At 40.3% G+C, this 13,354-nt stretch overlaps 1 protein-coding gene across 1 annotated transcript in view; it reads left to right on the forward strand.

Moving 5' to 3' along the window:
• Positions 1-947: 947 nt before the first annotated feature.
• LOC114546155 (sialoadhesin-like) overlaps positions 948-13,354 on the forward strand; it is a 41,060-nt gene continuing 28,653 nt past the window's right edge. The window contains exons 1-2 of the mRNA XM_028564832.1: positions 948-1,027; positions 1,340-1,375. Of these exons, the coding sequence (XP_028420633.1) occupies positions 997-1,027; positions 1,340-1,375 (67 nt within the window). The 5' untranslated portion in view covers positions 948-996. The remainder of the gene's footprint in view (positions 1,028-1,339; positions 1,376-13,354) is intronic.

Here is a 13,354-nt window from a genome sequence, read left to right on the forward strand (position 1 = left end):
TGTCAGTAGATCAGAAACATTTGTCGCGGGGCTCTTTGGTTCCCGTCCCCCCAGCCGTCTTCAATTCCTGTGCCTTGGCCCTTTTGATATAATTTAAACATTTTCAATATGAAATTATTGCTTTAAATTTGAATTGCTCCTTTACAACTCCCCCAGCTATCTCTGTAATCCTGAAGATTTTCAATAAAGTTTGTTTCTGTCTTCTAAAGTCTTGGTTGTTCTGGAGTCAGATTTATATGGTGATGATGTCTGTGTGTTTCCGGTCAGATAGAAAGTTCTGCTGCTTCTTGTGGTTTAGTTGTGGCTCACAGAGTGAGACATCCTCTGCCTGTCTCTGTGGTGTGTGTTTCTACAGAAAATTAGGTCACTGCAATTAAACTGAGCCTCGAAACTCAGCGTGTGTTTGGCGAAACCCAAAGGGTTAAAGGTGATCGAAGACGTTTCGTCTGTCATCTGAAAGACTTCTTCAGTTATGACCGAACGTTAGCAAAACACAACTATTTAACCTCTTTGGGGTCATTGTCAAAAGGATCAAAGCCGCTTTGTTCGTTGGTGCTCCTGGCTGTTGGAGACATCGAGGCCAAGTTTGAACAATGTTGGCAATGCTAATGACCCCACAGAGGTTACATAGCTAAGTCTCTCAGATGAGAAGAAAATGTCTTTGGAGCATCTAAAACTGTCCAGTTAAGTCTTCCCTGGATAACTATGACTCAGGTGACAGAGCACAGTCACAGATATCAGCATGTGTCTTTAAATTACTTACATTTTTGGAATGAATTCATAGAAATAATATTCATTAAGAATATCCTATCACAATCAACAATGTTCATCTCTGTGATTATAAACTAACACAAGAGACCAATTGTCCTATCAACTGCAGGAGGGCAAACCACAAGGCTGCAGCACCCCCCCCCCCCCTCCACAGAGGAAATGGTGGTTTTAGCTGCTCTGAGTCAAACATTCAAAGTGCTTGATGTCACATCACCAACAGGTACGATGGCACAAACATCTCTGCAATGGCTGATCTGTAAGTACACTCTGTTCTTTCATCACATTGGTAGCTTCATTGTTTAAAACATTAAAAAAAAGGTTGTCTATTTACTCTGACACAACCTTTAAGAGCAGGAAGTGACAACAGCTGCAGAGAAGCTGTAGTTAAAGGGTTAACGTCAGAGCTTATTGGACGGAGCTGCAGCGTGTTAGAAAAGCAGAATAAACTGGTGTTAAAGCTGGAAGACGCTGAGAGTATTTAGTGTGGACTCCATCTTCTCTGAGCTCACAGTTGTTCTGTCTGTCTGCAGTAAAAGCTCAAACTAACCTGAGGTCCATTTCTCTTCAGTTCTGACCTCACTGCTGAGCAGCACAACAAACCAAGGTCAGTATCAACTCTGAGAACACTTTATATTAAAGTACACAGGGTTACACATATTCAAACAGGGATGGGTGGATTGTGTCTGACTTCATTAGCTCAATAAAGTTTTTTCAAATGAGTATTTTTTTTCATTTTCTGAAAAGCCCGGCAGAGATGATATGTTCCCCTTTCTATAGTTAGATTACTAGAACTAATCTACTTGAAGGTTGTGACGTACTAAACCACACAGCTTCCCTTTTCTAAAGTTGCCTCTTCACACTCAAATCCATTACAGCAAAAGCATCCAATGTGTGTCAGTCTATAGAGATGTACAGGTTCTATTCCCATTCAGTTTCCATGTCGACAGGATCAGTGTTATCTGAGGATTTATTTACCTGTCAGACAGATCTTCAACTGAGAACAGTAACATGCTGGTTAAAAAACTAAAAAAAGCCTAATTTCTGTTTATATGATGCATCACATTTGTGCAAGTACATTTGTGCAAGGACGGGTTGATTTTGTTTGACTTCATTAGCTCAATAAAATGTTTTCAAATGAGCATTTGTTCATTTTCTAAAAAGCAACTAGTTTGAACATACAAGGTTTACGCCCAGCAGAGATGATATGTTCCCCTTTCTATAGTTAGACTCTTAGAACTAATTTACTCAAAGTTTGTGACGTACTAAACCACACAGCTTCCCTTTTCTAAAGTTGCCTCTTCACACCTAGAGGTGCAGTAGGTAAGCCTTATTAAATTAACTTGTCATATTCGCTGAAAATGACCCTATGAAGCAGGTAAACAAAAAAAAAAATAAAATCTCTGGCACCACCTACTGATTTGCAAAAAGCCCACTGCTCCCTGTTCAGATGCACCAATCAGGGCTGGGGGGGTGTCTAACTGCATGTCAATCACTGCTTATGCATTCATTCTCCCTTGTGGGGGGGGAGGGGCTTAGGAGAATTTTACTACCACCAGATTTATCACTAACACCAACTTATAAACTGTAGTTTTACATTTTTTTTTCAATTCATGGTCAATAAACCTAAATTAAATTAAATAATACCTAATTTGAGTTTAAAAAAAAAAAAAGAGGTTTTAAATTATGAATTATCGACTGTCTTCCTGTCGACCAACCACCAACTTATTGTTATTTCTGGGTCAAAGATGTAATATTGAAACTTTTTTTTTTAAAGTTGTGGTCATCTTTTTCGACATTTGTGTTGCGCCCCCCCCCCATGTTTTTGTCACTAATTTCTACGTTTTTGTCAGTTTTTTTTCTTTGTTTTTTGTTGCGCACAAGTTTGGGTTTTAGACTTTCTTCTCGTGATCATTTAGTGTTTTCTAAACCCTCCCCTCTCCAGCCTCACTGACTGTGAGTCCCAGCAGCTCTCAGTTCTTCAGCTGGACATCTGTCTCTCTGAGCTGTAAGGAGGACGACAGCTCTGCTGGATGGACTCTGAGGAGGAACACAACCAGAAAACCAGGACTGAGTGTGGAGATGGCTGGGGAGAACCTATTGGTTCTTCTTGTAACATCAGCTACATGGACCCATCGCACAGTGGATTTTACTGGTGTGAGTCCAGAGAGGGAGCAACCAGTAACAGCATCCCCATCACTGTCACTGGTAAGATCAGACTGTGGAGTCAGTATTGATGAAGCTGTGTGTGAATGGATGACATGCTGTAGTTTGTCTCTGTGTTGAGGTGGACCAGTGATCCTGCAGAGTCCTGTCCTCCCTGTGATGGAGGGAGAAGACCTCACTCTGACCTGTAGAACAAAGAGGTCCTCCAACCTCCCAGCTGGTTTCTATAAAGATGGCTCCTTCATCAGGACTGAGCCTGCAGGTCACATGACCATCCACCATGTTTCCAGGTCTGATGAAGGCCTCTACAAGTGTCTCATCAGCAGTGTTGGAGAGTCTCCACCCAGCTGGGTCTCTGTCACAGGTGAGGAGGTTACCTTTGATTTCAGGAGTTCATTCATCCACATATTCACCTGACAGCTGATTCTCTCTGCAGAGAAAACAAAGACCACAAGCCCTCCTACCACAAGCCCTGCTACGACGAGTACTCTGCCACCCTCTTACACAACCTCAGAACCCCTCCCCCTTGTGATCATACTGTTTTGCCACCTGGTGGTGTTCTGTCCGTACTGCATCTCCACTTTCATCATGGTCTCTTTATATCGTCGCAGGGCCACAGGTAACTAAGTCAACTCACCTGGTGTTGATGGTTGACAGTTGTCTCTAACAGAACTCTTCAGCTGATCAATGATCTACATTTTCTTTCTAACCTGCTCCGACTGTAGGAAATGGCCTACCTGTTGCCATGGTGATGACCTCGCCCACCCAGGCTGAGGAGGGATTGGATGATGAATATGAGAATGACATCACCGCTGTCACCAGAGAGCATCACTTCTGAACTGATCTGAAAAGAAGCTGAAATCTCCGTAGATCAGAAACATTTCCCCCGGCCGTCTTGATATAATTATGATTTAAACATCTTCAATATGAAATCATTGCTTTTTTATGTTTAGAATTGCTTCTTCGTTGCAAACCATAGCTATCTCTGTAACCCTGAATATTTTATATTATAACAATAAAGGTTTTTTTTCTCCATAGTTTTTCATGAAATTGATCTGTGTTACTTTCTGTCTTTTACAGAGTTTGTATTTCAGTTCTCAGGTCAGTCAGTGTCTTTAACATCAGCTCCCTATCACTGCTCAGAGTGGGAATGAGGTGAACATTGTAAAAATGTGTTTGGATGAAAGCATCATATCAGTTGAGTCAGACAGCCAGCAGGTGGCAGCACAGCTCCTTCTCTTTCTTTACACATGCTCAGTTCAGCTCACTCTGTTGGCTCGGTCTTTAAATTATGTTTTTCCATCTTCACTTTTTAATGAATAACAGAAATCTGAAGAGTATTTCAATAATATATTCATGTAAATTTGGATGACCACTCTGGTGAATTGGTGACCCCTCTCGGTTCCTTAGTGTAACGAGAAGTGAACCCTCGTTTAAGTCACTTGTCAGCCGCATGGTCCTGGTGTAGCCTACCACAGAGTGCAGCAAAAGAGTCGCATGAGGAGTATAGCCAAAGTAAACGCTATAGTTGAGAGTTGGAGAAAAAAAAAATAAAAATGGAATTAGTTTCAAAGCCAAACGCGACAGCTGCAGTGTGGGAGCACTTCGGATTCAAACCGAATGACCGTGGTGAACCACTTAACCTGAGCTAGTCGGAGACAGATGGGCTGTCTCCGTCTTCCCGACAGTACACAATCACTGGGGCGTTTAGCAGACCCCAAAGTACAAAGAGGACAGTATAAAATGGTGTGTACTCACAGACAGTGTAGTTCGCTTTATTGCTAAAGAGATGCTGCCCTTTAGTATGCTGCAAACATGACAGCCAGTACGAATTGCCTGGTAGAATGTACGTGAAAGATGACATACTAAACGAGATCAAAGACATCCAATTTTATTTATTGTTTTTGGTTGTTTTGTGTATTTATTGTGGGTATTTAAAATGTCTTCCAGTTCCAGTGTTAAAAATGTGTACTTGCATTATTATGCTATTATCATTATATTAGATGAAAATGGTCTCAGAACGACAATATTATCGTTTATCGCAATCATTTCTGGGCCAATTTATCGTCCAGCAACTGTCGGACAGAACTCAGACAGTTAAACTATGTTGGGAATTCGTAGGGTACAGATTCAATCATTGGCAAATTATCAAATATGTTTTATCAATATTAATAAAGTTATGAATATGGTTATTAATAACTTTATCAAATCGACAAACAATCAAAATAGGGCACCACCCTGCAAAGTCAGGGACCAGTAATCAAACTGTGAAATAGTCTCATTAGGTGGTATTCCCTTTAAAATACAGATCTTAACTTGGTTAATCTATCTGGTATTCTTTAAAGGAACAAAAGGAAGGGTGAATTTGAGCACTGACCTGTGTTCAACCAACAATTATTACAATAAGTAAGCAACAAATAATCACAGACAACTGCTAATTAAAAGTATAATAGAATTTATTAACTTCAAAATCATCAATGGCCGATCAATAATTCTTCGATCAATTAAACCCAATATACTTTTTTAATCTACAACAAAAACAAAAGCAAAACAAACCAGCATTTCTCTGTGATGTGTGTGTGAGTGAGTGAGAGAGTGAGTGAGTGAGTGAGTGAGAGCGAGGAGGAGGGGGGATGACGAAACCCAGGGGTTGCTTTGTCACACCCAGATAAGCCATTAGCTCATTGAAGCTAGGCTATGTGTAGCTGCACGAAAGCCATTTAGCCTCAAGAAGGGGATAGTGGGCTGTGTTGCAACACTACGTGACTAAGCTAGTCAGTTAGCTCTCAAACTTATGTGTGGTAGACAAAGAGGGACACACTAGCTACTTTGCTATGTGCTAGCGGTTTAGCTATTCGACATACGCGACTCGCTGTTGGCAAGCTGTTCACTTGGGCGTGTGTATGTCTGTACGTGTGTGTGTGTGTGTGTGTGTGTGTGTGTGTGTGTGTGTGTGTGTGTGTGTGTGTGTGTGTGTGTGTAGTGAAAGAAGAAAGGGGAAAGAAAGAGACACACTTAGATCTTAGTTATCGATAATGATCAGTCACTCAGGTCTGGACTAATGTGAAATTAGGGCATACTCTGAGAATTTCGTCTCACTGAGGTGAACGTTTATTATAACCTCTCCGGTGGCTAACAGCTGATTTTCAACGGAGATAACACAGACCGCCAGTTTACACAGACCGCGGGGTGGCGTTCTCGTCACCTCGCAGCTGTAAAAAGACGGGCCGACAGAGATTACTATCTCGCACAACAGTAACTAAACTCCTCAGCTTGGGGAGAAGCATTTAGCATTTACAGCCTGAACAAGCTACATATTCAACACAACATAACAACAATGGACCGTGATCAGAGTACAATCACAGAAATAGATTTGACTCAGCGGTCACAATCATAGATTAATAAATCAAACGCACAGCGGTAGCACTTATTAATCGATCACCTTAATGGTAAACAATGGGAACATTGGCCTTTACACATTAATCAACATACTATGTTCTATCTCTGCCCAGAACACTAAGGCTTACTGTATATAGTCCATCAGTCCATAGGTTTCCACGAAAGAACAGAACCAGTCCATGTCGCTTGTCAGCCGCCACGGTGAAACTTTCCCTCCAAAAAAGGGCAGGAGGGTGAGCGATGTCGACTTTGATAAGAAAACGTTGTTTGTCCTCTCCTGCAGATATGAAAAACGCACCAGTTGATGTTCTTTGGACACCGAAATTAAATCCACTTCCTCCAGAAAATAGAAGTTTTAGCACAAGCGCTTTGTGCGCGCTCCCTTGAGCAATGGGTTGCAATGGAAGATGATGAAAAAAGGTGGGTCCGAAGGTTTTATAGGCCCGACCGCATGCTGTGTTCAGGGGCCGTTAAGCAAATGGGGATCCAGAGATCTCTGAGGTTGTAGTTCTTAGAGTTTGACCACTTTGGCCACTCATTCGTGGTCATTCAGCCATTTTGTGGCCTTCTTATCTCCTTTCTTCATTTAGGAGTTTGGAGCACGGGATGTGGAACTTACATGTAGGCCAAAAGACTGAATGGTCTCTGAGTCTTTTGTCTCTGAGTGCCATTTGGCCACATGTGTACAAAATCAGATTATGCACATTTGTTTGGATCCAACAACTAAAATGACCGGACACCGTGGCGGGAGCAACAAATATTATTAATAACCAGTGTTGGGAAGGATACTTTCAAAACGTATTTCGTTACAGAATACAGAATACATGCCCACAAATGTAATTTGTAACGTATTCCGTTACGTTACTCAATCTGAGTAACGTATTCTGAATACTTGGATTACTTCAGGATTACTTCCACATTGAATTGCGTTTTATAAGTGTAGGAATGCGGCTATCACGTCCAGCTTACTAAACAGGCCTATAATGGTGTGTTCTTTTTATTCCAACTAGCTGAATGTGTACCTGAACAAGCAGATAGATTATTGTATTGGTAGTCCCGAACTGCATATTACAAAAATCTAACCGCGGTCTAAGCTACCACAAGCTAATTTTAGCTAACGTTAGTTAGCATGTCAAACGGGGCTATAGCGATAGTCTTTAAACGGCTCTGGAGCTAGTAAATCATCACCTAGGAGAATGTAAAGTCGCACGTCAATGTTAAAATAGCAAGGTGACCAGTAAAACTACAGCAGACGACTACCCTTGGCTAATTAAAAAAATAACTTACTTTAAGATGCTTCTTCAGGTTGGAGGTGGAGTAATTTGGACACTGAAATGAGGCTGGTTGCTGGCAAGCAGAGGCTGCACGGCACAGTTAGCTGTATTTCATTCTCCCTGTTCGTTCTTTAATGTGAAATGCTGTTTGAATTTCCAAGATAGAAACTTATTGCTGGCCTGTCTCTGTCGTGCCGGTTCCGACTCCATTGTGACTGATCACGCAAATAGCTATTTTTTCTATTTCATATCGGGGCTTCTGGAAAATGCATTAAGTTGCCTTAATTTATTCAGAGTGAATAAACTCGTGAAACAGAGAAGTATCGTCATGTAATCCATTGATTTTAACAATGTAACTGTATTCTAAATACCAACTATTTAAATTGTAACTGTAACAGAATACAGTTACTCATAATTTGTATTCTGAATACGTAACGCCGTTACATGTATTCCGTTACTCCCCAACACTGTTAATAACATTATTAAGCTGCATGGCAACAACACAGATATATTTAAACAATATAAACTCAACAGCAGCTTCAGACACACACAGCAAAAGAAACCCTGCAGCTTCCCAGCAACTTTCCTGTTTTGATTTTAAATTTGAGTTTTTTTTGAAACTTTTTGAAGCTTTTGCCCTTTTGTTCACAAACAAACACACTCAGCAAAACGACACAGCAATGATTGTTCTTAGTGTACACGGGCACACACAAACACACACACACACACAGACACACAGCTATGTTTCCTAGCAACCTTCCTCTGAACAGTACCATCCATCACAGAGAGTGTGTTGAACTTACCTGTCTGAACGTGAAGTGGAGGATCATCCATCTGTTATGGTTTTGGTGTTTTGTCTTATTTTGGTAGTCCAGCTGACACGGTCATCGATGTCGGTGAGCTGTGTTCAAACAGAAACTTAGCATATTAGCTCTCTAGACTGAAGCTGGCTAAACTCCAAGGCTAGTGTGGTTCAGCCAACTTAAATACAGCTGTTGTGGATTTCTCTATTTATGAATAACTTGACATAATGAATTATTCAAGGAGGCCCCTCTGCAGAGTATCTCTAAAAACATTCTAAAAGCACGCAGTACTTCATACACTGGGGGATGGACTTAATCACACAGCATAGTACATCACTTGATCTGACAGCAGTTATTACAGACCATTGTTTATATGGCCCCAAGATCAGGACACACTCCTCTTGTGAACTGTAGTAAACTCTCGGTCCTCTTAACGGACCTGCGCACATCCTGTTTCCAGAACTCAGCGGAACATTCCAGAGTTATGAAAACACTTCTTGTCTGATCAACAAGTCAATCTCCCACACAGCGACAGACAAATCCTGCTCATTGTGCCTTTAATATGAGCTAATAGAACTTCTGTCATAATCTGTCATAACAGAGAGAGCACAGGTGTTATTAATCTAACATTTAGGATGGCTGCATTCCACTCTGGTATAAATGTAGGGTAGCTTTTACAGATAGGAGACTGACTAAAGACATCTTATTATTATGAATACCACAAACAAGAATACATTTTAAATTGCTATGCACATCCAAAATACTTTATAAAAGGCCCATTTGGGATGGTTGGGGTCGGCTGCCTGTGAGTTTCTGTTTTGCTTTCTATTTTTCATTTTGTTATCCATTATGTTCTCCTGTCAGTTTCTCTGTTGGCCCTGCCTCTCTGTGACTACGCACACCTGCTCGTCATCCCACCATTACTTACACCATATACACCTGCCAGTCATCAGCTACAATCAACCCCAGATCTACCCACCATCTTCGCTTGATTGTCGTTTCAGCCAACCTGGTGATGCTCGCCACAAGATCCTTCGTCCGCTCACTGAGGCCGCCAAGAAAGCGCGACGGAGAGCCGGGCTGTTCTAGAAAACAAAATGGGAAATAGAACAAAAAAACAGAAACTCACAGCCAGCCGATGCCAACCATCCTTTCCTAAATACTGTTCGTGATACGGTTCAAAAAATAGTTCAACAACAGCGTAGAAAAAAAACATTTAAAACAGTGTCCTAAAAAAAAAAAAAAAAAAAAAAAGAAGAAAAAAATAAAAAAAAAAAAAGAGTTGAAACGGTCAGAAAGCATAAAAAAATATGTTTAATTTTTTTTTGACAAAGCGTTAAAAGCCTTGAAAAAGGTGTCAAAGTCTTGGGGAAAAAAACATTAAAACAGTCAGAAAAAACAATGAAAGTGTTGAACAAAACAAAGCATTGAAAAAAAAGAGTAGATATAAAAGAGTAAAAACAGTGTAAAAAAAGCATGGAAAAAGTTTTGAAAAAAAGCGTTGAAGGCATCCAAGTCCAGTACTTTCCAAAATACTTTTTAAAGCACTGTTCAATAAATTGTTTAAAGTACTCCCATTGGTTTCAGATTCATATCACACAGCTGCGCTGAAGTGCTTGTATACTCATAAAAAAAAAAATCACTTAAAAACAGACAGGACTCAGTTTTCTGTTACACAACTTTGACGCTCAAAAGAAAATTATGCTTCTTCCATATGAAACAGCTTCAACAGGACAGACAACAGGATTGACAAAAAACTAAAACATCTGCATGTGTAAAAGCCCCTTGTGTTTCCATGACCTTCATATGGTTTATATATTTCTAAGTCACAACACACATTTGACATTTCAAACAGGACAACATTGTTTCTTTTAAAACAGCTGTTAGAAATGTACTGCAGTACATCAGATCACATTTTAACTAACCTACTTTTTATATTGAACTGAAACAAATATTCTTATTCTGAAAACATTTGAACTGAGTCACTCTTAGTCTGACCCTCCTCAGGGACCATCTCATCATGGGAGACCGTACAGGAGCTCAGAGCTCCAGATAATAGTCCCACCCCTCCTCCGAGAGACCTTGGGTTCCAGAAGTAAATTTCCCATTCATTTCTCCCATTATAAAGAGTTTTAGACCATGCTTTAGGCTAACCAGCTAAGACATGACTCATAAGCATACAACATATGAGTGAAAAACAAACAGAAAATCCCAAACAAATAAAATCAAAGGCACAAGACTGTGTACATATTTTCATTTCCGAGTGAAGGAACTATCCCATAAACCACCGCGCACCACTGAATAATATAGTCGAAGACACAACCGCGAAAGAGCCTCTTGAACAACAATCCGACGACAGCCTTGCGCACTTTTACCTCCAAATATAGTGAATGTACAGTTAATAGCAGTTCTTTCCGTAGTAATCGTGTAAATAATAGTGTTTTGTATAGGTATTGTGGATTGTATTTTATATTTATCATTGTGTATTTTATATTGTCTGTGTAAAAAGCGCAAAACTCACCACAACTTTGTACGTCTTGTCCCTCGTGATGGCCCTTACAAAATCCACAAGCTGACCCTCGGACACACTACATTCAATAACGTGACCTGATTTAAAGTGGTTTTCACCCCTTTGGACACTCTTGTTCTCGTCCTTGAAAAAGCCATCATGGCAGCCAAGGAGATCATGATTTGACTGATAAGTCTACCGTGCAGAAATGCTACACAGGTTTTATCTTTTTATTAAAGATGGTACAGTAGACAGTAACGTTACAGTAGCCTACACAGTACAGCAACAAAGATTCTCATGGACTTTCACGGGGTTTAACCAAACAGTCACATGACATGAGTTCCACCAATCAGAGGAATCACTGTGGGATTGTGGGATTGTTCAGGATTGTGGGCAATGAAGTACTTATCCAAGACATCGCGAATAAAAGATATTTATCTCAAAACAAGGTTGGTGCCCCATTAACTTTTGGCATCTCTATGAGCATATACAATCGCTTAGTCATGTCGTAGCTGATTTTAAGTCTACCATTGACGGTTACGATTTCATAGCTTATACTCCAATTGTCAATGGAGAAATTGTATTGGATTTTTACTTCTGGAACCGGCTGTGGGCAGGACTGTTGAGCTCCATACAGATCCCAGACTCAGATACACACACCCCTCCACCACGATAAGGTGGTGATTCACGGTGGGGAGTACCAGAACGAAAGAAAGAAGAAGAAAAAGATTTTTAGATTCTGTTACTTGAAAATAAAGTAGGTGGGGTTAGTTAAAATACGAGAAATGATTTAAACAGGTCTCAGAGTTTTCAGATTAACTGCCATCTACAGAGAGATACAGCTGGTTTATTTGAAGGTCATCAAGTCATTTTCTAATGAATCTCTAAATGATTCAAATAAACATTGTGAATCTTTGTGAAAAGATAACTTTAACCTCAGGCATCAAAACAACGTTTGCATCGTATTATTTACATTCAGGTGTCAATCGTTTTTCATCTCAACATCTTCCTTTAGTTTTTCTTCTCTCCACTTCATGTTATGGTTCACTGCCCTATTTTAAAAGTTATTGTATCTGCTTCATGGCAACTAAACACAACTCTTTTTCTCATAGTGTGTGCAGAGGAAACCACAACACAGCCAGCCCCAGTCACAGAGGAAGGAGGAGGGCTTACTTGATGCTACAACTATGAAGTAAACAAAGTGTAGACATCATTTCACCAACTGGCAGGATGGAGGAAACATCTCTACTGTGGCTACTCTGTAAGTAAACTCTTTGTGCGTTTCTAAAAACATCAGCTTTAAGAAATACAAGATAAAATATTAATCTTGGCTAAAAATGCTTCCTAATGTAAATATAACGTTTATGAGAAGAAATAATGCAAATCATTTTGAAAGGTTGTGTAAATGATTTTGCAGACAGTTTTTAGCATGTTATTTTAATTCTTAAAATAAACTTTAAATGTCTTGTTGTTTCACAAACTCAAACCGAGCTGATGTTCATTTCTCTTCAGTTCTGACCTCACTGCTGAGCAGCACAACAAACCAAGGTCTGTAAACTTTATTGTCTAGATGTTTGTAAAACCAATACATTTGGTATTCATCAAACCTGCACATAAACAACGATAGATCACACCTACATCTACAGGCTCGTACCCACTCATTCACATACAGAAACTCCCCCAGAATACCAGATATGGTTGACCACATCCCTTTGAAACTCTGAGTAGCTTCAATGTAGAAATAATTGTTGTGGGCAAAAGTAGAAAACAAGAAACATAAAGATGAAAAGCATCACACACAATAAGGCTGAGATACTGAAGCGTCCCAGGCAGTGGCGGTTTTTGGCACGGGTGAACCGGGCAGCTGCCCGGGGCGGCATTTTTTCATTCACATGGGGGGCGGATCGAGAACTTAAAAAAAAAAAAAATGCTCTTCGCTGCAAAGCGTTTTTCTGTTATCTATCGTTTCACTGTGTGGGGAATTGGCAAATTGGCACACTCTGCAGCTGCAGGTAGTGATGGCCAAATGAAGCTTTGTGAACCATTTTCTTTATTTTCTGAGCCCACTAGATGGCGCTCTTGGTTTTAAGAGAAAGGTCTAAGGCATTGCAATTCAGTGTATTCTCAACCCTTAGTTGAACAGAGAGCGCCATCTAGTGGGCTCAGAAAATAAAGACAATGCTTCACGAAGCTTGATTTGGCCATCACTAGCTGCAGGCGCCCTGCTTGCACCCCCTACTTTCACAATGAAATGGACTAGTCCATAATGGTGCGGGCACGAAAGATAAACACACGGTGACAGGAGAACTGGGAAGTACACAGAGACAGAGCAAGACAAGTCTAAAACTCTCTTTTATGTCAATGGTCTAAACGCCAAAATGAAACAAAGTTACCCAAGCGGCTTAAATAAAAGAAAAAAAACATTATTTCGGCAG

This window comes from Perca flavescens, chromosome 19 (genome assembly GCF_004354835.1).
Source record: "Perca flavescens isolate YP-PL-M2 chromosome 19, PFLA_1.0, whole genome shotgun sequence".
Taxonomy (NCBI): domain Eukaryota; kingdom Metazoa; phylum Chordata; class Actinopteri; order Perciformes; family Percidae; genus Perca; species Perca flavescens.